The sequence below is a fragment of the Cervus elaphus genome, chromosome 15 (assembly GCF_910594005.1).
Source record: "Cervus elaphus chromosome 15, mCerEla1.1, whole genome shotgun sequence".
Classification (NCBI taxonomy): domain Eukaryota; kingdom Metazoa; phylum Chordata; class Mammalia; order Artiodactyla; family Cervidae; genus Cervus; species Cervus elaphus.
Window position 1 is genome coordinate 62070763 of NC_057829.1, and position 23870 is coordinate 62094632.

At 48.8% G+C, this 23870-nt stretch overlaps 2 protein-coding genes across 5 annotated transcripts; both read left to right on the top strand.

Moving 5' to 3' along the window:
• Positions 1–349: 349 nt before the first annotated feature.
• On the top strand, positions 350–22977 carry HOGA1 (4-hydroxy-2-oxoglutarate aldolase 1). Of its 4 annotated transcripts, XM_043926103.1 has the most exons (8): positions 350–957; positions 11472–11600; positions 11794–11921; positions 12391–12525; positions 12797–12893; positions 14562–14695; positions 20466–20531; positions 22014–22102. In XM_043926103.1, the coding sequence occupies exons 1-7, from the start codon at positions 747–749 to the stop codon at positions 20529–20531; spliced, it is 900 nt and encodes a 299-aa protein (XP_043782038.1). In that variant the 5' UTR covers positions 350–746; the 3' UTR covers positions 22014–22102. The 4 variants fall into 4 exon arrangements, with proteins under 4 accessions (XP_043782038.1, XP_043782039.1, XP_043782040.1 ...); XM_043926104.1 differs by lacking the exon at positions 20466–20531 and having other exon boundaries at positions 22101–22977; XM_043926105.1 differs by lacking the exon at positions 20466–20531 and having other exon boundaries at positions 351–957; positions 21987–22119.
• On the top strand, positions 1418–7363 carry C15H10orf62 (chromosome 15 C10orf62 homolog). Its single transcript, XM_043926276.1, has 3 exons — positions 1418–1441; positions 4066–4072; positions 4556–7363. The coding sequence occupies exons 1-3, from the start codon at positions 1418–1420 to the stop codon at positions 5485–5487; spliced, it is 963 nt and encodes a 320-aa protein (XP_043782211.1). The 3' UTR covers positions 5488–7363.
• Positions 22978–23870: the final 893 nt, after the last annotated feature.

Sequence of the window (23870 nt, forward strand, 5' to 3'; positions counted from 1 at the left end):
GAAGGGAGACTGGGAGCAAGGACGGGCGCAGGTGAGGGGGCACTTGGGAGCCTTTCCGCCCTCCCTGAGCCAGCTCTGCTAGTTTTCCTGCCCGAGGCCTCGCCTTGCCGCTTCCCTCTCACCCCACTTCCTAAGACCCAGCGTGGATCAGCTTCGCAGTGCACTCTTCCTGGGGCCCCCTCCTGGTGACAGCTTTCCAGTGGGGCGGTGTATGCCCAGAGCAGGCTGTCATGTGGCAGGCTCAGGAGGAGCTTGGCAGGGGAGTGGGGCAGTCAAGGGGCGGCACATCCCAGGCAGCTTCTTACCCCGCTGGCGGCACCTCCCACAGGGCCGGGCCTGCTCAGTCGGTCAGCTCAGCCAACCTCGCAACTGCCAAGCAGAAGACAGGAAGCCAGCCTGGCTCCTGGCTTTGGGGCTGGGAACTGTGGGAGGAGGGCCCAGGCCCCACTGGAGGCAACCTTTAGTATCAAGACCCCAGGAACCAATCCTCTGTCTGGAAAGAGGGACACAGGCTTGTGGCATTTCTCCAGAGGCTCTCTAGGGGGAGGGAGGACCTCCCTGGAACCATAGGCCTAGCCTCTGACCCTGGAAACACCCAGCTTGGGCCTGCCTGAGGGCCAACAAGTCAGGGCAGGGGGCAGCAAATTTTTAACTTGGAACGTTGATCATTAACAGGGGTAGGAAAGAGTCCAAACTCAGCATTCCTTGAGGGCAGAGACCAGCTCAATCTCGAGCCTCCTGTGGAGATGCTGGTCCCCCGAGTCTGGTCCTCTGTGAGGCCGGGGCTGAGCAAGTTCTTGTCCAGGACCCTGGGGGGCTGGCCCTCAGGGGAGGGGAGGAGGATGGACCTCTCGGGCATCTACCCGCCTGTGACCACCCCTTTCACTGCCACGGCTGAGGTGGACTATGGGAAACTGCAGGAGAATCTGCATAAACTGGGCACCTTTCCCTTCCGAGGTAAGTGGGGTCTGTCCAGTGGGGGAGTTGGAGGGGTGTGAATGACCCTGGTCTCCTCAGCCAGCGACCAGAGGAGGGTACACAGGCTCTGTGGAGCTGTTCATGGACAGTCAGGTACCCTGGGGGTCATTCCATTACAGGAGAGGAGCAGGGGGCACTGTCTGGGGTCAGGAGGCAGAGAGGAAGCTAACTGCTGGCCTGTGATCTTGGAACAAAGATCATCTCCCCCAAAGCCTTGTCAGCACCCTCTTCTGGGCAAAGCCTCCTTTGGCCAGATTAATTCCTGTTCTGCACCCTCTGACTCATTTCCCCTTTTACACAGGGGCCTCCCCTCTCTGAGATCAGGGACAGATCATATTTGTGACACTCAACATGCAATACAGTCACAGGCACAATAAATGAAGATAGAAGGGGCAAGTCCCGCCCATCATCCCGCCCTGCCCACCCTCATCCCGCGCCCATGGCAGCTCCCCGAGGCAGCGCTGTCAGTCGCTCCATTTCACAGATGGGAAGCTGGAGCTCACACTGATGAGATCACTTGCCCAAGGTCACTCTAGCTAATAAATGGCTGAGGTGGGATTTGAACTCAGGTCAGGCTGCACGGTCACATTCGGCTTACTCCTCTGCTGACTGATGAATTCCTCGCACTAGACCAGATTCCAACAAATAGACCCTGGTCAGCCCCAACTTCCCAGGGCTTTCCAGGTGGCACTAGTGGTGAAGAACCTGCCTGCCAACGCAGGAGATATAAGAGACACAGGTTCGATCCCCTGGAGGAGGGCCTGGCAATCCACTCCAGTATTCTTGCCTGGAGGATCCCATGGACAGAGGAGCCTGGCTGGCTACAGTCCATGGAGTCACAAAGAGTTGACACAACTAAAGTGACTTAGCACACCCAGCACCAACTTGGGAATGGAGTGGTTCTGACCAGGGTGATGCAGTGGAGCAGTTCAGAACATGGACTCTGGATTCAAACCACAGCTCAACCACTGACTTAGCTGTGCGATAAATCTCTCCAGACCTCAGTTGCCCCATCTGACACGTGGGAGTAATAACGGCCACATTATAGGAGGGTTGGGAGAAAAATCTGAGAGAATGCAAGTGAGAGCATGCTGTAAACTGTGGAGGGTGATATACATTAGCAGGTATGGACTCCAATGATGGTGCTGATTAGAATAACAGTATGATCGCCACCGTGGGCAGAGACGCATTGTGACAGCGCCCGCTGGCCTAATGGAGACCCCTTTCATATCTCTGTGCTCAGGCGATGTGACCCTTCCCTAGGACACAGTGAGTGCCCTGTGGATGCCCACATTGAGCAGCAACACAAAAGATATTTCTGTTGGGGCCCAGCTCACTGAAGCGTGAAGGTTTGAGCTGAGGCCTGATTCTCTTGAGGCAAAGTAAGAAGCTCCTTGAATCTCTGAGAGAAGACTGGGCCTCACCTCCCAGGTTCAAGGACACTCTAGTGCAGGGGGTGGGGAGGGTGGACTTTGATCTGGGGTCTGTGTGCACCCCAGACTCTTCTCTGCACCCTTCCTTCCCCTCCCCTACCCCACTCACTGCTGCAGGTGGGTACTGGGGTGCCTGGGAGCATGGCTGCCGTGACTTCGGCAGACTAGCCACTGGTCCATTTCCCATATAACCTATGCAGGCGTCAGCTCCCACCTCAGCTCTCTCTTACCCCCACACATGTGGGAGCAGGGCGCTGTGTGGAAGAGGCCAACATCCAGGGTTAGAAGACTTGTAGGAGTATGTTTCTGCCTGTTACAACGACCTTGGAAAAATCACTGAAACTCTCTAATCCGGTTTCCTCATTTTAGAATGAGAACTGGGCCACAGCATTCAATGCAGTTCTCCTAAGGAGCCCAAACCTGAGGCCCTGGCAGAGAAAACATCGGGCTATATGGCCCTGTCCCAGCTCCCAGGATGCAGTCAGAATGCCTGGGAAAGGGGCAATGAGCCATTTTAGCTCGAAAATCTGTGTCTCTCATGCTGGATCTTTGCCTCTTTTTGCAGCCCAGGTTTCAGGGGCAGGGGAGGGAACCATTACTCGTCCCATTGCCAGGGCGTCCTGCAATGAATTAAAGGTCCTCCAAAGAGGAGATGATCAATAGGCTGCCTGGGTGGCTTAGATGGTAAAGAATCTGCCTGCAGTGCTGGAGATCTGGCTTTGATCCCAGAGTCGGGAAGATCCCCTGGAGAAGGAAATGGCAACCCACTCCAGTATTCTTGCCTGGATAATCCCATGGACAGAGGAGTATGGCAGGATACAGTCCATGGGGTCACAAAGAGTTGGTCATGACTGAGCAAATATAGATAGAACAAAAGAAAATAAAGAGATGGGAACCTGTCTTTGAGGAATCAGTGAACAGTTGATAGATTCTTCTGGAAGACATTGCCTAAAACTTTTTATTATTTATTTAGCATTGTTAATTTGTATTAATTATTTGAATAAAGACTATTCATTTAAATAAAACTTATAACCAAAGAACAAAAGGAGGGGTTTTTGCAGAAGGGCCGTTTGTCCCTGAACTCACACCCACAAACAACCTCAAAGATGAACTATGAATTGTTATTTCCAAATGAGGTTAGTGGACTACCCCAAAACTACTCCATCAGGAGCAGAGAGATGATGTTTCCTATAAAACTTGAAGCTTCTGTCTTATTTCCTTATTATGTAGGCAAGACCATGGATTCTTGTGATAAGGTGTCATGTTAATATTTTGTGTATATTGAAGCCATTTGTTTGTTAGATAAAATATTTTGTTTAAAATATCACAGTTTTTATAACTGTATTTTGGCATTAAAAAAAAAATGTGTTTTATGCCTCTGGGAGTGACTCAGGTCTGTCTCTACCCTGAGAGGCCCTGGGTATAACTTGGAATTGAGGGCCAGACTCGGTTGTCTGTAACTACAAGAGCCTGGCTAGCCAGCCCACCCACTCATCACCTGAGCTGTGCTCATTTACAGGGGAGTGAGGAGGAAGGGCAAAGTCTGGGTTTGCAAGGGCATCACTAAGGCAAGAGGTAGCAGCCCCTCATCCTGAAAGAGCCCCAGAAATCTGGGGCTGGGTGAAATCGCCTATTCTGTTTCCTGCCTTCTCAGCCCAATTGTGAGCTCGTGTTACTTCAGAATGAGCCCCTCCCTTTTTCTTCTGGGCCCTCTCTGTAATGGGGCTGGTGGCTCCAAGTGGAGATGGAATGCTCTGAGCCGACAGTACGGGTAGGCCCTGCACGGGGGCAGACACGGGGCTTAGGCAACAAGGAATGGATGCCAGCCCAGTCAAGAAGGCCCTTCATCCATGGCCAGCTTGACCCAGAAGCCTCTGTCCCCTGGGGACCACCAGATGAGGATGAAGAGAAACCAAAGACTGAAGGATAAGAAGGCCTGGTTTGCAGAATAGATCCCAAGCAGGAGGCAGAGGGGACTCAGAATTGGGGAAGCTGCTCTTTCACTGACCTCAGGAACAGCTGTCAGGGTGGGACAAAGGTCCCGGGCCTCAGGCCATTCCTGTCAGGTTGGACAGAAAGGATTGTGTGGTCTCTCCCCACCCCGCCCCTCAACCACCTTCCTCACAATGAGGTTCATTGCTGAGGTGGGAGGGGCATCCTAGGGAGGGTGCAGTGGGGGGCCTGCCTGCCAGACCATGCCAAGCATGAACCAGACCACCTGGGCTCCCCCACTCCCAGTGTGCCCTTAGCTCTGCCCGCCTGGCGTGGGGTCCTGGAGCCCTTCTTGGAGCTCATCCAGCAACCATCATGCAGGGTGGTGCTGGGGACCGCCCTGTTACTGGGAGGTGGAGGCCTCGTGTTGTGGATGCAGAGGAAGAGGAAAAGGAAGACAGATTCTGAGACCACACCAGAGGTGCAGGAGCCGGCCGAGAGCGAACACTCGAAGGATGAGAGTTGGATCAAATCGCACTTTAGCCGTCTTTCTGAAGAGAAGCTGGCCGCCAGCAACACTGTCTGCCTCAACACCGCCGGGCCCAGCAGCTCCGCGGCTGCTCCGCAGCCCAACAGCGGCAGCGGGGAGGCCAGCACCACGATTCGCGTGGAGACCTTCAGCACGCGGCAAGGAGACGAGGGCATGGCCCTTCACCGGGAGTCCTTCACCAGCAAGCAGAGAATGTCTGGGACTTCCGTGACCAAAGAGACCCACAAGGAGTCTGGGAAGTCCTCGTCCCCGGAGGAGGCCACGTGGGCCGCCGTGGCCGCCTGTACCAAGGAGATTGACACCAAGGGGCAGCAGCTGGCTAACTCCATGTTGCAACGGGCCACGGCCTGCCAGAACTCGGGCCACCTGGAGACCAAGGACATCAACCAGGAGGAGCTGAAGGCCCTCGAGGAGGTGGAGATAAAGCTGAAGGGGAATTTCCTCACCCAGCGGGAATCCACCGTAGCTGGTGCCAACCACGCACATACCTACCACAGCCACTGCCACCACGGCCACCAGGGCTATCCGAACCACCAGTCCCACAGCCTGCCCAGCCGCAGCCCCCAGGCCTACCACCCCTTTAAAGCCACCTGACCACAGGTGGAGATGCCCCTTCCCCCCGCAGGGCTGGCTCACAAACACAGGCATCGTGTGTGGCCCACCTCTCTGATGGGGCAACCTGTGTGGCCCAGAGTGAGATGCTGCTGCCCAAGTCCCTTCTTCCTCAGGCCCCCCACAAGGGGTTCCGGGCCCCTTCAGCTCTCCGTGAGTGGGGTCTGCCCGTGACGGCCCCTGATGAGGGAGAGCTGGGGAGAATTGGGGTAGCTGAGGCAGACTCACAGGCCCCTGAAGAACCCCCGAGAGAAGATGGGAGAGGCAGATCCCAGGAGCAGCCGAGAGCAACACACCGATGCCAAATGCCTGAGCTGAGCCAATAAAGCCTTGCATGCCCTTACTCTTGAGTCTGGAGGCTCTGTGGCCAGCCCTGGGTCTGGGCGGGCCTCTGGGGAGAGTGTTCCTCCTCCCAAGTCCTCCTCTGGTAGGCTGGTTCAAGGATCCCTAAATTAGCTTCTGGGGTCTTAGGTTCTGGGCATGGAAACTCTCCACAGGGCTCAGCCCCCACTAACCTGCTGCCGCCAGAGGAGGAGGAAGCAGCCAGGAGCTGGGAGGTGTGCGGAAGTAAGGTGCGGGTTGGAAGTAAGTAGGGGTGGGATGTGGGGCTACGGTCCTCTTGGTGCTGCTCCCACCCTGTGCTGCTCACACGATGCTGCTCTCTTCCCGCCCCCACTGGGATCGTGGTGGTGCCTCCCCACCAGCTACCTTCAGAGCCATGGTATTGGGCTATGTACTCTCTCTCCTGGTTTATGCTGCTATTGCTGGGGCTGGGGCTGCTACTGCTGCAGTGCTACTAAGTAGTAGCATTACTCCTCATACTACAATAGCTCCCCCTGCCTTTTTAAAAAAAATTTTAATATTTATTTATTTAGGCTGTGCCAGGTCTAGGTTGCAGTATGTGGGATCTTTAGTTGTGGCATCTGGGATCTAGTTTCCGGATCAGGAATCGAACCTGGGCCCCCTGTATTAGGAGTGTGGAGTCTTAGCCATTGGGCCACCAGGGAAATCCCTCCCTCCAACCACCATCTTTTTTCAAGTTTTTAGTACATGCCGCGCTCTGTGTCATGTTATGGCACAGACCGAAGAGGAAGGTATGACGTTATCTCCACTTTGCAGGTGAGGCTCAGAGGTGCAATCTTCCCAGAGGTGGCATAGACAGCAGGTGGATATTGCTGGGGTCAGAGCCCAGTGTGGCCTGACTGCAAAGCCCGTACCCCTCATCCCTGCCCTGTGCTGCTCCCTGGTCTGATGCCCACTGTCCCCTGAACTGTTGTCTCTCATACTTGTCCCTGTCCTCTTCCCACATGTCCTGACATGCTCTGTGCCCACCTGCAAGCCTGGGACTCCCCCACCTCCTCTTTCTGGGTCCCAGAAAGCCATGTCTGGGGCAAGTGGTGACCTCCCTGTTAAGCTGTTAAAGGGAGACAGCTGTCTTCCCCAGGAAACTTGAGAGAAGTCAGCTACAGGGCACTGTCTAACCCCCAGTGTCTCCTTTACATAGGCATGTCTTACCATTTGTAACTATTATGGATTTACCAGTGGTTTCCAAACTGTGGGCCTCAAACTCCAGGAAGGAGGTGCCTAGAATCATTGCAAAGAATGAATAAATCTATAAACAGTCTACCTGTTGTCAATTGTGACTTTATGGAGCACAGTTAGGAGTATTTGAATATTTCTGACACTATTAATCACTGGCTATATAAACACTGATATGTGTGAGTGTGGAAGGTACTTCATAATAAAAATCTCAATTGGGAAAAAAAATGGAGCCAATCGTACTGGAAAATGTTGGAAGATGCTAATTAGACAGAAACCAAATGCAGTGCATTTTGGCTTCTGAAAATGATTGTTAAAATATGTGCATTTATCTGAAAGACCTTAAATCCCTTACTAAAACTTAATACATAAAATTTCAGATTAGCTAATTATGACTTTGGAATCTTAGCTTTAAAAAAGTTTCAAGCTGGCAAAAATTTCAAATAAGGTCTGCAGTTAGTATTGTACTCATGTTCCCTCTCTGGTATTGATCACTGTTCTCTAGTTAGGTACAATGATGGAGGGATGTATGGAAATCCTCTGTATCATTTTTGAAGCTTTCCTGTAAATCTGAAGGTAGTTCAAGTTAAAAGTCAAAAAATTATTGGACAATTCAGTTATGAGCTCATGTCAAAGTTTTACTACAGTTGTACTTCAAGGAAAATAGCTTCTAAGGAGACAATTCAAGTATAAACTCTTGGTAAGGATATTTTTATAAGAAAAGAAAATGGTTAAATCATTGTTAGACTAGATACAAAGAAAAGTTAACAGTCACTAGCCTCTTGCCTGAGAGTCTGCTGGGGGGTGGGGGGTGGCTGGTTTCCCAGATCAAGGCTTAATTCCATTAAAACTCATTAGGAAATTGCTTCCACATTTCATCAGGAACTTTCCTTTCTTCCTAGTGGGAGGTTATGAATTACATCATGCAAAAAAGTTCTGCCCCAGACCAGGTTTGGGATAATTTTCCTTTTATACTACCAATTATCAACGCATAGGTCAACAGGCAGTGTGCTAGGTGTCACAGAGGAGGCCAAAATGAGGCAGACGCCATCCTTGACCTAGATTCTTCTAGACAAGTGCTGAGCAAGGACAAAACACCCAGTGGGGAGGGGGGTTGAGAAAGGCTTCAAGATCCTTGCAGCATGTGGGGGGCTGCAACTAAGGAGGTGTTCTGGGCAGAGGGAAGAGCAGAAGCAAAGGCGTACCACAGGAAGATGGGCCTGTGTCTGGCGGGCTCTGACAGTCAGTTTGGCTGGAAGGGAGTGTTTAGAGATCAGCAAAGGGGAGGAGGAAAAGCCTGAAAAGTGACTCCAAAGCCTCAAGCCAAGGAGGACTTAGGAAAATGTTCAGTTTCCTCATTTCACAGCAGAGGCCAGTTGGAGAAATTTTTCCTAGTCCCAACAGGTGGGGGTAAGGGAGGTTGAAGGATTCTGAGGATCAACATGCATTTTTGAGTAGACAGCAGGGAAGGACTAGGAACAGGCAGGAGAAGTTCAGAGGAAATATGTTCAGGGAAGACTGGATTCCAGGAAGACTTCTCAGAAGAGGTGGCAATGACGATGGGCCAAAGTGTATAATACTGACTGGGGAAGCTCCTTACATAAAAGAGATTGTGATTCCTCTTGGCCACAGTAAGTCACCCTGTTGCTTGTGTGTCCTCAGCCTCCACCCAATTCCCCTTATCAGGCCACACTGGCTCCTAGGGGAAAGAAGCTTCTGACATGAGCCTCTTTCCTCTCAGAGCTGGAGGGGCTGAGAGGTCCCTGGATGCAGCCTCCCCTCCCATACCAACCACCGTCCCCCTCCTCAGATTGAAAGTTGCCACCCTCCAGTTTTAAGGCTTGAGCACTTCCTCTGACTCCATAATGATTATAGCTACTTGATGCCAGGTTCTGTCTATTCCAGGCATTTGTAAATAGGATCTCATTAAAACTTCACACAACTCTAGAAAGGGCACTAAAATTACCCCCATTTTTCAGTTGAGGAAGCTGAAGTTTGATTAAGCTATTTGCTCAAGAGTTCAGAGCTGGCAAGGGGCCACCTTGGGAGTTAAACTTGGGCTCTGGCTGCCAACTCTGCTGCTCCCTGCTTACCCAGAGCTCACTTTCCTCATTCGCCACCCATCCAGGCTTCTTCTTTAGCCCCGCCTCCACACCCAAGCTCTTCTTTAGCCCCGCCTCCACACCCAGCGGCACATTGGGCCTAAACCTGGACATCTGGCCAAGGAAAAGGAGGGGGTTCTTTGCAGTATCACTTCACAGACTTCAAAGTGCTTTTTCTCTCATACATTTTCTCATTTGAGCCTTTAAGACAGCTCTATAAGGTAGGATTGAAGTGCCCTTATTGTCCGGAGTCTCAGAAAGCGATGTAACTCGCCCACCAGCCAGAGGGGCCTGAGTCCAGCACTTGCCTGACTCTATCACACATCCTCTTCCCCAGCCTGGACTCACTGACTTCTTGAGAGTCAGATCTGGGTCGGATGCCCCCTTAAGCAAATGAGGAGAGGCCACTAGGAGTCTTGAGCACAGGGCCTGCTTCACCCACCTGCTCCCACCCCTGGCCAAGCTCAAGACCCAGCTGTCCTGCTGTTTAGGCCAAGTCCACCTGTGGGACATGGAGGTTTCTGGGCTTGGCCACCAGAATGAAAGGGGACTTGGGAGTGAATGACCATGGCTGGAGATATGTCTGAAGCAAGAATCCCCCTTCAAGAGGACTTGGGGAGGCAGGAGCAGCTTGACCTCTAAATCCTTAGCCAGAAGTTACTGGTCCTGTCATGGCTGGCCTGGAGCCCTCTCTGGGGTTGGCAATTCTGCAAGTGGGAAGATCCACTGGGAAACCACCGGGACCTTATGTAGCAAGACAGAAGGAGGCTCCTACCATGGGCTCCTAGCCTGACATAGAGGAACTGATGCTGAGGCAATGATCTAACAGAAGCAGAAAGCTATTTGCCTCTAGATGTTCCCTGCAATGCTACTAAGACACGAAACTGGGGGAGAAATGCTAAGTATCCAGGAAGCTCTCCCGGAAGCCCGCTCAGTGGACTTGAACGGGATAGTGAACAGCACAGAGAAAGCCTTGTGGTGTAAAGCTGACTCCCCACCACACTGTGTCCCCTTAAGGATGACTCACAGGAACAATCTTTCTCAGTCCCAGTGCCAGGAAAATCTGTGTTTCTCCAGGGCAGCTGCTTTGCTTTATCTTGATTTCTACATATCTGTCAGATGACTACATTTCCCTTTTAGCTTTGACTGTCAGGAACCTCCAAATCAGATATCTGTCAGAAGTGTATGGCAGTGATTTTGTATATTAAGATAGCCCCCGCTTCTTTCCTTTCTCCCCAACAGTCTTCTATTTATTAATAATCTTCATGTATTGTATGCTACATTTAAAGGAAAAAATTTGGAATGGAGTAGAGAGGAGAAAGAAGAGGAAAAAGAAAGTTAAATGAAATAAGCTGAGAGGAAAATGGTTTTACATTCCCTTTAGATTTAGTTGAAGAACATCAGTTCTACTGGTCTCTTGTGGATATGAAAGGATTGACACCTCTAATATTAGAAACCTCACAAATGATGGATAAATGAGGAAATGCAAAATAAAATAATGAGATGCCACTTTTCATCCAGAAAATTGGTGAGAATTTGTTCTGACAATACTCAGTATTGACGTGAATACTGAGTATTGAAATTCACAGGTTTTTCTACGTGCTGCTACGTATGGACTGGCTAATTAGAAGTCTGGCACATGAAGGTGCATTTACCTGTGACTCAGCCATTACACACCTAAGTATCTAAACTGAGAGAAATTCTTAAACTGTTGGTTTTCGCATTGTTTGTAATAGCAAAATAGGAAATATTCTAAATATCATCAAAAGGAGAATGAAAAGTAAGTCGTGGTCTAGCTTCACAAGAGAGTATTATATAGCAATGAAAACAAATGAATCAGGGCTCTCTGTACTGCTGTGGACAAAGCTCAGAACATAATGGTGAGCAAATATGGCAAAGAGCAGGAGATTATGTGATTCCATTTCTGTAAAGTCTTAATAGGCAAAAAAACCTATTATATATTGTTTATGGCTCCAGATATGTGTTTTAAGGGTAAAAAGACATGAATGGGAACCATGGACACTTGAGACAGGCCAGAGATGAGGAAGAGATGGGGGGAGGTTGTCGAGGGTACCGGCTACACTGATGTGGATTATATTATTATCTATTCTTTCTGGTTTGCTGAAATATCTCATTAAAACAAACAAAAAACAAATGGTGTGAACACTCTCACTGCAACAGGGTACAACACTCTGCCTTCCTCAGGACAAAGATGGGAAGGAGATGTATGAAAAACAGTGGTGTTGGGGAGGTAGGAACCTGGGTGAGTTAAGACCAACGTCCGGTTTTTCACAAGCAGATGGTAAGGTGTCGCTTCTCTTGCAGGCTTCGTGATCCAGGGCTCCAATGGCGAGTTCCCCTTCCTGACTAGCAGTGAGCGCCTGGAGGTGGTGAGCCGTGCACGCCAGGCCCTGCCCAAGGACAAGCTCCTGCTGGCCGGCTCCGGCTGCGAGTGTGAGGCCTGAATGCCCGGGGCCTGGTGGTGGTTGGTTGTGGGGGGCTGGCTCCCTAGCCTGGAGCTGGGTTCAGTCTAAGTCCTGCTCTCTCTCTGCTGCGTCCCTTGCTTGCCTCGGTCCTAGTCTGGTCCTCTCCCTCCTGCCCTCACCCACCATGGCCTGTAGGGAAGACTTCTTTCTTCTCCCTGTAGCTACTCAGGCCACGGTGGAGATGACGGTGAGCATGGCCCAGGTCGGGGCTGACGCCGCCATGGTGGTGACCCCTTGCTACTATCGTGGCCGCATGAGCAGCGCCGCCCTCATTCACCACTACACCAAGGTGGGTTAAGGTGGAGGTGTAGGTTTGAGGCCTGGGCCCAGAGGAAGCTGGGTGGAGCAGAGATTCTGCTCAGGGAGGGGAGAAGCTAGAAGCAGAGTGGTGAGCTGACTTCCCATGAATGGCAGCTTGGGAGAGGGGAGGGACACCACCAGCTACCAGCTGTGTGACCGTGGGCAACTGACCTAACCCTGCTGGGTCGCTCTTCCCGCCCCTCTCCAATGGGAGGAATGATGAATCTTCCTCCAGGGAGGATTAAGATCAGTCAAAACAAAAAGGACTTGGAGCTGTGTCTGGCACACAGAAAGCACTCTTAAATATCACCCAGCATCAGTGTTTGCAATCAGGGTGCACAACTCTGTGACTTCTCATCCAGGAGGTGGGCCAGTCCAGGCAGTCTTGCACAGACCCAGGCTCCGACCGCCTCAGGCCTGGGGCAGCTGCCCTCCCCTCTCTTCTCTGCACCCCTCAGGTGGCTGACCTGTCTCCAATTCCTGTGGTGCTGTACAGTGTCCCAGCCAACACGGGGCTGGACCTGCCGGTGGATGCGGTGGTCACGCTTTCCCATCACCCCAATATTGTGGGCATCAAGGACAGCGGGGGTGACGTGAGTGGCAGCAGCCCTCGGCCAGGGACTCCTCCTCCTCTTCTCCTTTGATACCCACTTCAGGGCAGCTCTAGGACCTGCTTCAGTTCTGGACTCTGGTGTGGATTCCCTCTGTCCTCTGGTCTCTCTGGGGTTCGTCTGAATCAAGGAGGGGTATCTCTCTGGGACCTCGACTCTGATTCTCCCACACTTGCCCAGCCCCCAGCCCCCAGCCAGGTCGGCAGCAGAGCCTGTGGGCCCAGTTCTCACACTAGCTTGGCCGTTATTACAGGTGACCAGGATTGGGCTGATTGTTCACAAGACCAGGAGTCAGGATTTCCAGGTGTTGGCCGGATCGGCTGGCTTCCTGCTGGCTAGCTATGCCATAGGTAGGCCCTCCCACTCCTCTCAGATTGTGACAAGTGGTCATGATACAGGCAGCTGGGTTCTGCTGGGAAAGACACTGAAGGCCAGGACTGTGTGGACAGGGGGCTTTTGCCAGCCTGCCTGCTGGGAAACCTCAGAGATATGTCTCACCACTTACTTATTTGAATAGTGGATGCTTCTAAGTGACCTTGTTAGGCGGAGGAGGGTGGCCGTGAACAATCCCCTGGCCTGTAGTGGGGATGCCTGCAGTTTGTTCTAAGTCCCAAGCTCCCTGCTTAGGTGACAAATTTAGCTCCTTTAATCTCACCTTGTAAATCATCATCTAAGGGCAGAGGCCTTGGGGTGCTTCCCACCAGTCTGGGAGTGCGTTTTCCTCTCTCCCTGGGCCCAGGCCAGAATGAATTGTCAGGCCTGCAGGGTTGGCCTTGGGGATCTTCAGCTAACTGATCAGACACTATTCCAGTATAGGATCCTAGGAATGTTACCATTTAGACCAAGTGCTCTTGTCTGCTTGGGGTCAAGGTCCCTGAGTTCAGACTGGATTTGGGCCCCAGAGGGGAGGGGAGCACCTGCTCCCATCAGCTGAAGCCCCAGTGATTTGAAATTTGAGTTACTTTCCCAGCGATGCAGGGGACAATGCTGCTTCATGTTCTTTCTGGTCTCTGCAGACTTTGGCTTGTGGTATAGGTTCCACATAACTCCCCTCTGCCCTGTCACAGTCTCTAAAGGGGAGAGTTAAAGGAGACCCATTTATGCTTCCTTCCTGAGAGTGGTAGGTGGAAATAGCACTGGCTCTGCAGGCTGGAGATCTAAGCTGGAATCTGAGCTCTGCCATTTATTCACTGACTACCACCGGGCAAGGTAAACGACCTCTCTGGGCCTGAGTTCTTACTCGGCAAAGCAGGGAGATGTGAGGATTAGAGAGCATTGGCCCTGTGTCTGTCATAGCCCTTGACACAGTAGGTTTTTGATAAACAGCAGTTATATTCACTCATGAGAAATGCCCACTCTCTCTCCAGTCTTGAGGCCACTCTGCTTTGAGTCACTCCTAACTAGCTTTGGAATCACACTAAACAGGCTGGCAGAAGTGACAGAACTTCCGAGATCACAGCCAGCCCGTTTCCACTGCCCAGATGAGAACAAAGAGGGCCGGCGAGGGTTGGATGACTCGTCCAAGTTCACACAGCCAATGGGAGGAAACACCAGGTCTCCTGACTAAGTCTAGTGCTCATTCTCCTCCCCCACGACTGGCCCAGGCTGAATTCACGGGGGGGAATACAATTTCCATAGAGCAGAGGCTTCCCATCCATGCCATCCCCTTCCAGGGCTGATGAGTCAGGGGGCAATTGCAGGAGCGTAGAGGTGCCAACTGGCAGGTGGGAATTTACTGTGGGGGAGAGGGGGATGAGAGAAAGGAACCGTCCTTGAGTCAGCCTTCAGGCTCTGTTCCTTGCCCCTCAGCCTGTGGGGTTCTATTCTGAATATGCTGGCAAGGTTCTCTCTGGAAACCTGTACTCCATAAACTGACAGACCGTGCCTCAGCTGTGGCTCACCGGTGGCCTAAAAATCTGCAGCCTGACTCCCCAGAACAAAGAGGTGCTGGGGACCAGTTTTGGAATTCTCTTCGAGAAGAGGTTCTGGCTGATATTCTGCCTGTTACCCTGTGGCAGGAGCTGTGGGGGGCGTGTGTGCCCTGGCCAATGTCCTGGGGGCTCAGGTGTGCCAGCTGGAGCGACTCTGCCTCACAGGGCAATGGGAAGATGCCCAGAAACTGCAGCACCGCCTCATCGAGCCAAACACTGCGGTGAGCTCCCAGCCCGTGGGCCCAGCATGGGGGTGGTCTGTGTCCTTGTTGGAACAGGGGCCAGTGCTGGCACAGGGTCCCTCCTTGGTCTCTCCTCTTCCAGAAAGGCCTTTTAGAGAACATCCCAGTGTGGGAAACTCTTTGTGCCTTCCCAGAAAATCTTGACTTCAGACAAAGTCAAGCCCCGTTGGTTCTCAAACTTAAGTGTACATTAGAATTCATTCAGGGAGCTGGTTAAAATTCTGCTCTTTTAGGCCCAGGAATAGTCACTGAGACAAACGTCCTAGGTGATTGTGACATAGGGAATCCTGGAACTGTACTTAGAGATACACTGCCTAGAGAGGGAACCATGGGCCTTTAATGTCAGCTTTATAAGGGGCCAGATCCTGAAAAGTGGAATGACAGGTTAATAAAGGCGTGGGAAGCCTGGAGGTATTCAGAGCCCAGCTTTCCCAGGAGAGTCCTGTCTTCAAATAATCCATTCTGCAGTCAGACCGAGTACCCCAAGACTGTGTTGGGCAAATCAAGGAGAAGAGGCAAGGTGGAATGCTGGTCAAGTGTAGGCAATGCTGTGCTGAGCCATACTGGAGTCTGAGGCAAAAAGAAAAACCTGTGTCCCTGGAGACATGTTTTCATTTATACTTTAAATTAAACTTTTTACTCTCATATCACTGTGGATTCACATGAAATGATGAGAAACAATACAGGGAGATTCCATCTACCCATTACCCTGTTTACCCCAATGGTAACATCTTACAAAACTATAGCACAATATCACAACCAGGATTTTGATTAATATATAGTCAAGATATAGAATATTTCCATTAACATAAGGATCTCTTATGCTATTCTTTTATAGTCATACCTACTCACCTCTTGCCCCCACCCCCTCCTTAACCCCTGGCAGTCACAAATAGGTTCATTTCTGTAATTTTATTAGTTCAAGACAGTTATATAAATGGAATAAGATCATCTAGAACCTTTTGAAATTTGCTTTTTTTTCACTCAGCATAATTTTCTGAAGATTCATTCAAACACATGTAGCAGTTCTTTTTTATTATTGAATGTGGCCAGAAACAGCTTTGTTTAACCATTTACCTGTTGAAGGACAGCTGGTTGTTCCCAGTTTGGGGCTATTAAAAGCAGCTGTGAACATTCATGAACAGATTTTGGTATGACTATAAGTTTTCATTTTTTCTGGGATAAATACACAACTCGTGGGTTGTATAATGTTTGCATGCTTAGCGTTTTAAGAAACTGACCAACTTTTTTCCAGAGTAAGTGTACCATTTTGTATTTTTGCTGTTGTTAGTCGCTAAGTTGTGTCCAAATCTTTTGTGACCCTATGGACTGCAGCCTGCCAGGCTCCTATGTCTGTGGGATTTCACAGGAAAGAATACTGGAGTGGGTTGTCATTTCCTTCTCCAATTTTGTATTTACATCAGTGTAAATGTATGAGTAACCCAGCTTCTCTGTATCCTCAACAGCATTTGGTGTTGTGAGTTTTTTTCCATTCTGATAGGCATGTTGTGACATCTCATTGTGGCTTTAATTTACATTTTTCTGATGGCTAATGCTATTGAACCTCTTATAATGTATTTATTTGCCATTTATATGAAATGTCTATTTTTGTCTCTTACCCAATTTCCAATTGGATTTTTTTTTCCCACTGTTGAGTTTTAGAAGTTCTTTATACCTTCTAGATACTAATCCTTTGTCAAAAATGTTGTCTGCAAATACTTCTCCCAGTCTGTAGTTTATCTTCTCATCCTCTTAACAGATCTTTTGCAGAGCAAAAGTTTTTTAATTTTGAAAGTGAAAAGTGAAGTTGCTCAATTGTGTCTGACTCTTTGCGACCCCATGGACTGTAGCCTACCAGGCTTCTCCGTCCATGGGATTTTCCAGGCAAGTGTTCTGGAGTGGGTTGCCATTTCCTTCTCCAGGGGATCTTCCCGTCCCAGGGATTGAACCCAGGTCTCCCGCATTGTAGGCAGACACTTTACCCTCTGAGTCAGCAGGGAAGCCCTTTTTTAATTTTAAAGAAGTCTAATTTATCAATATTTACTTTCATGTTTATGCTTTTGATGCAACTCTAAGAACTCTCTGCTTAGCACAAGATTGTGAAGTTTTCTTTTCTTTTTCCTAAAAGTTTTATGTTTTACAAGCCTGTGACCCATTTTGAGTTAATTTTTGTAAAACGTATGAGACTTAGATCAAGGTTTTTTTTTTTTTTTCTTTTCTTTTTTGGCCTGTAGATATCCACTTGCTCCAGCACCATCTGTTGAAAAGATGATCTTTCCTTTATTGAATTACTTTTGCACCTTTGTCAAAAATCAGCTGGGTGTATTTGTGTGGGTCTATTTCTGGATTCTCTATTCTCTCCATTGATCTATCCCTCTGCAGTACCACACAGACTTGATTATTGTAGGTGTATAATAAATCTTGAAATCAGCTAGACCGACTCTTCCTACTTTGTTCTTTTCTTCCCCAAAATTGTTTTAACTAATCTAAATCTTTTATCTTGCCATATACATTTTAGAAAAATAGTATCTATATCTATGAATACTTTTGCTAGGATTTTGGTAGGAATTGTCTTAAACTTGTGCACCAATTTGGGAAAAACTGACATTTTTGCTTTGTTGTCTTCAAATCCTTGAATAGGCTATGTTTCCATTTATGTAAACCTTCTTTGATTTATTTCATCAGCATTTTGTAGTTTTTGATGCACCAGTTCTCTACAAGTTTTGAGAGATTTACACCTAAGTGGCTCATATTTTGAGTGATTATAAATGATATTGTATTTTTAATTTCACTATCATATGTTCATTGCTAGTATGTATAGGAACCAATTGATTTTTGCTTGTTTATCTCATATTGTATATGACTTTGCTAAACTCACTTGTGAGTTCTACGAGATTTTTTTCTATATTCCTTGGGATTTTCTACATAGACAATCATATCATCTATAAACAGGGCATGTTTTAATCTCTTCCTTTCTGATCTGCATGCTTTTTATTTCCTTTCTTGCCTTAGTGCACTGGCTAGAATTTCCTGCACTAAGATGAATAAGAGTAGTGAGAGTAGACATCTTGACTTGTTTCTGATCTTAAGGAAAAGCATTCAGTCTTTCACTGTTAAGCACAAAGGTAGGTAGGTTTCTGTAGATGCTCTTTATCAAGTTGAGGAAGTTTCCTTCCTCTATTCTAGCTTTCAGAAAGTTTTTAAAAATCATAAATGGATGTTGAATTTTTGTCAAATTTTTTTTTATTGATTCATATGATCAAGTGTTTTATTTCCTCTTTAGCCTGTTAACATGGTGAGTTACATTAATAATTTTTAAATACTGAACCAGACTTGTATCCCAGTGGAATAAGCTCCACTGGCACATGATGTATAACTCTTTTTATATATTGCTGAATTCCATTTGCTAATATTTTATCAATATTAGCCTCTCATGTCTATATTCATGAGAGATATTGGTATATAGTCTTTCTTTCTTTGCTTCTTTTCTTCTGTACTGTCTTTGTCTGATTTTGGTATCGGGATAAAAATAGCTTCATTAATTGATTGGGAAATGTTCCCTTCTCTTCTGTTTTCTGGAAGAGATTATGAAAATTGATGTTATATCTTGGAACATTTTTTAGAATTCTTCAATGAAACCATCTGGGCCTGGAGGTTTCTTTTTTGGGAGTTTAAAAATAACAATAACTCCATACTAGGCCTCTACTGATACCTCACTGGCTGGAAGGGGTAGAAGTGCTTCCTTACTGCTCCCCATGTGGCCTCCCCTGACACCTCGAGTGTGTTTGACAGGGTGGCCTCCTTAAGGGTGGGCAGTGGTCAAAGTTCTGACTCTCCTGTGGGGTCTGGCTGGAGTGATTATTGCTCACAAGTTCTCCATCTTGCTCAGCTGCCCCTTCCTTGTCTCAGACCAGAGGGAGCAGGCTTTTGTGGGGCTTTTCTTGCCTCTGCTTACTGGCATTTCAGGGTCACTGCTCCTTTGGCTCCAAGTCTGGGCCGAGGAGCTTGGCACGGTGTTGATTCTTGGGTCCCGAGGTCACTAGTCAGTCTTCCTTCTCTCTTCCTTTCAAACTTTTATGTTGGTTTTTATATAATGTCCTGGGCTTTGCTTTTTTTTTTTTTTTAGTTCTACTTTTTGAGAGGAATAAAGAAAAGTACACCTATTTCATCTTCCTGGAAGTGAAAGCTCTAAGCAGTTTTCTTTTATTTATTTATTTGGCTGTACCAAATCTTAGCTGCAGCATGCAAACTCTTAGTTGTGGCATGTGGGATCCAGTTCCCTGACCAGGGCTTGAATCCAGGCTCCCCGTATTGGGAGACCAGAGTCCTAGTCACTGGACCAGGAGGGAAGTTCTTCAGGTAGTTTTCTAAACAGTGACTTTTCCCTCCCAGGATATTAGAATAGTTGAGAAAAAACATTGAAAAATTTTAAAGTAGGTACATTAACATTTGCAACACTTTTTTCATTTAATACCAAAAACATAACTTATTAGAATTTTACTTCCCTGGCTTGAATGGAAGCAAACACATCAAACCAACTTTTTTCCCTAAATCTACTTCTAGAAAAAAAACTTTACCATTAAAAACATGCAAAACATGTATAGGGGGCACATGTAATTAATGGCCTCAGGCTATAAGATTCTGGGCACGGTTCTATTGGATCTTGCCATTATTTAAAACTTTGAAAAAAAAAAAAAAAAAACTTTGACTCATCATTGCTCATCGTGGGCTTTTTTTGCATTGATTTTTACATTTTAAAAAATATTGCATTAAATATTTGTCTCATGACTAAGTATTTTGGTGCTCCGTCCAGTTTTGCCTCTGAGGCAGGTAAAGTGGTGGGTGGGCTCTAGATGTCCCTCACAGTTTATATCTTTACCTCAAAGGGACAGATTAATTCAGATGTAGAGAAAGGACAGCTGAGGAGGCAAGCTTGAGTTTCCCTGGCTGTGAAACTCTCCTGGCATAGGATGCGCTATAGATACGTTGTAATAACTGCAGGAATAAGGTCCTTTAGGCTGAGCCCCATCTGGCCCCAGGCTGTACTATACATACCAACATTCCACTGGGGCAGGACCTCTGCTCTCCCATTCCCCTCCCTGTGAGAGAGAAAGTTCCAGAGTCTACATACCACCAGACAGGAAGAGGAGGAGCTTCCAGGCCCCTTGGGGTCTGGACTAATAGTAGGATCTTTTAAATTTATTTTTTATCCAAGCATGGTTGAATTATATTGTTAATTATTGCTATATAGCAAAGTTACTCAGTTATACACACATATATATTCTTTTTCATATTCTTTTCTATTATGGTTTAATCACAAGATATTAAATATAATTCCCTGTTCTACAGAGTAGAACCTTGTTGCTTATAATAGTGGTATTTTTCTCATCCAGTTCTTGTGACATGGGGTAGCTTTCGTTATCTCCTAATTTTACAGACGAAGCAGTTTGGGCTGCCCCTTGGGAAGAGAGGATGCTTGCTGCCCTCGGCATGCCATCTTGTCTTACCCTTCACTTTGTGCCCCATCCTGTGCCAGCTCTGGGCACACACTCAGGAATGCCTGGAACACCTTTCTGCTGCCTGGGCTATAGGCTCAGCCACCCCAAGAGCAGCTTGATGTCACCTTATTGCCCTGCCCTGCTCGAACACAATGTGCTTCCGCTGCCCTCCCACCCAGCCAGCCTCTTGCCCTGGCTATATTTAGGACTTTCCATGGTTTTTACCTCCAAACCATTCCACCCTTTCTCAGGGTCTAAAGAGGGACAACAAATCAGAGATCTTCAGACACCCACGGTGGAAGAAGGCTTTCTTCTAGGTACTTCTTGTTTCCATCGTCTTTCCCACCCTACTCAGGTTCTGGGTGAAATGCCCAGGTTATTGGGCCTTCCCAAGTGGCTCAGTGGTAAAGAATCCTCTAGCCAATGCCAGAGATGCAGGAGACACAGGTTTGATCCTTGGGTCGGGAAGATCCCCTGGAGGAGGAAATGGCAATCCACTCAGTATTCTTGCCTGGAGAACCCCATGGACAGAGGAGCCTGGTGGGCTACAGTCCATAGGGTCCAAAAGAGTCAGACAGGACTGAGCGACTGAGCACACACACTCACGCACATGCCCAGGTTATTAGAATATTATGGCTGGAACCAGGACTGGGAGGAAGCTTGCTAAAGTCTACTGGCCTCTAGTGGTGAATAGTTATTAAATGTCAGTCATTCATCAGTGGTTCCCAATTTTTTTTTTACCCCAAACAACCTCTTTTCTATTTTTACCCTTCACGAAGCCTATATTTCTAAGGGTTTACTTCCCTCAAAGTGAAACCTTATTAAGTAATAATTACTTCTTTTTAAGCAATCAAAGACCAATCTAACACTTGTGATCAGCCTGAAACAACCAGTTGCTATGCTAGAAGCAAAGAAACGAGATGCCTCACTTTCTGTAAAACTCCATGCCTGATTTTAAATTAGGTCTCCCAATACAGTGGAAAAGTTTAGAGATCATGTTGTCCAGACCCCTCCTTTTTGAGGCAAGTGAACTTGCTCAGAGATAAACGGATACAAGGTTATTCTTTGGACAACAGACGCATTGTTTTCCCTGTGAGAGCATTTGTAATTGGGGATCAGGGGAGAGTTATGGGTGGATGGGAGGACCCTGCTGTGGGGACAGTAGAGGTCTGGACCATGCTGATTTCCCGCAACCCATCCGCCCAGGTCAGGTACCAGGGAACTGGGCTGTAGACCAGGGATGCTCTAGCCCCCAGACCCACAGCACTGCTGCCTTTTCCCTTCTCAACTTGAGGACTGAATGCTGCTCTCCTCCCCAGTGGGGTGGATTTCTCTAAAACCAAAGGAAGTGCCTTCCTTCATTCTAGATTTTGGCCTGTGTTCTCTACCACCCACCTGCCTTCTGGATTCCCAATCTACCCTGGCTGTCATAGATTTGGCAGAGTTACTTTACTGGGGAAGGAGGGTGGGTACCCTAACCTTCTGAAAGTGACATGCCTGGGGTGTGTGTGTGTGTGTGTGTGTGACCTTCTGAAAGTGACATGCCAGGGGTGTGTGTGTGTGTGACCTTCTGAAAGTGACATGCCTTGGGTGTGTGTGTGTTGAGTGAAGGGGACTCCCAGTCTCTTCTAACAGGCGCTGCTCCTAACGTTCTGAAAGGGACATGCCTGGGTACTTTAAGAGTGAGTGAGTGAGTGAGTGTGAGTGAGTGAGTGAGTGAGTGTGTGTGTGTGTGTGTGTGTGTGTGTGTGTTGAGTGAAGGGGACTCCCAGTCTCTTCTAACAGGAGCTGCTCCTTAGGTGACCCGGCGCTTCGGGATCCCAGGGCTGAAGAAAACCATGGACTGGTTTGGCTACTACGGAGGCCCCTGCCGCTCCCCCTTGCAGGAGCTGAGCCCCGCCCAGGAGGAGGCGCTGCGCCTGGACTTCGCCAGCAACGGGTGGCTCTGAGCGCCGGACTGCCGGACCACGCCCACCTCAGCCTCCCGCCGGGTGGCGGCGGCCTGAAGGAAACGTGGGGAAGACGAGGGCTCAGGGCTCGAGGCTCCTCTTCTTACTTCAGTCCTCCAGGTAGACTTTCTCCAGGCACTACCAGGCATGCTCATTTCCTGTCCTCCCAGCCCCATGATCTCTGATCTCTGGGTATTTGTATCCTGAACTCTGGGTCTTTAGAGACCTTCAGTGTAGGAAGGAACATGACTTATTTATCTCTCTACTGTGCTTTTCTGTCCCCTGAGACCCGTGAACCAGGAGTCAGACGGGAAGGGTGTCGGGCACAGAAAGGCTATGTTTTAATGGCAGGAAGACTGCTTAGGCTTGAGGGTACAAACCTGTGTCCAGCACAGCGCAGCAGGAAGCTGGTGTAATTCTAAGAGCCCTAGTTCTGACTCCTTCCAGGAGAAGCGGTAGGTTGGAAAATCTGATCAGAAGGCTGTCACTGGTCTTTGACAGTCCCCCAAGCTACACTGTAGTCCTTTCCTAAATCTATTTTGATTCATCTCATATTGTCTCTAGCCTTGATCCCAGCCATCAGATGTACCAGTGAGACAGCCCAGTGACTTAACCAGAATTGGTAAACAATGACACCTGGTGGATAAATGTGACATTCTAGAAGGCTATGCTAGCCAACCCAGGTCTGAAACATTAAGAACGGGGACTTGACCTGAGAAAAGACCATCTTCTTGCCTATACACACTCTGCTTTTATTATTAAGAACAGTTACTTTGTTATTGCAATAAAGTTTAATTAAAAAAAAAAGTAAAAATATATCTAGGAATTTCTCTGGAGCTGTTGCGGTCAGTGTGGGTTCGGTTCGGTTTCAGATAGCTCCTCGTTCCAGCTTACACGTCTCGATATCTATAGGCCCCTTCCGGTGTAGTCAGTGTTACCCACAGGGATTTTAATCTGTTGCACTGGTCCCTTCTGAAGCGGTTCCCTTTGTTTATTTGGCTTCTGTTTGCCGGTCTCTTCGGTGTCTAATTTCCACCCTGACACAGGCGGGTGGAGGTGGACTCTTGTTTAGGTTCGCTTGTTGAGTCCTGCTGCGGGGAGGGAGGGGCACTGCAGACAGATAGCGCTGGCCTGTGTGGGGAGCACTCGCAGTGTTCCAGCCACACTGGGTTTGCCCCCGCTCACGGGTGTGTGCTCTCCCCATCTACACTGCTCAGGCTCCCGGCTGCTCTGTTTGGAGCGGGCCCTGCATTGCGTGCGGTTCCAGTTTTCGGGTATTCTACAAAAGCACGGACTCGGTTGGGCCTGCGTTTTGTGCCTTCCCCGCCTGAGCAGCTCAGGCGGCCAGGAGCTTGACTGGCGCGCTCTCCCCGGCGCGGTGCGCCTTCTCCCCTCCGTGGTCCCAGCCTCAGTTTCCGCGTGCCAGTCGGGTGCGTGCCCCTTGTGTCTAGCCACGACCCTCCCTGTGGATGTCGACCATCCAGAATCTCAGGAAGTCTTTGGTTAGAAACTGGGAGCCTGTTTGCCGTTTGGTAGGGGGTGCCATCTCTGGGGCCGCGTTTGCCCCTTTCCCCTCCCCACTGCTTCCTGCCTCTGGTGGGGGATGCGCCGGCTAGCTCTTCTCTGGACTTGCTCAGTCCCTTTGTTCTGCCAACAGCTGGCAGTGTGATCGGGCCGGTTAATTTTCTCTCTCTCGCTTGCTATGCC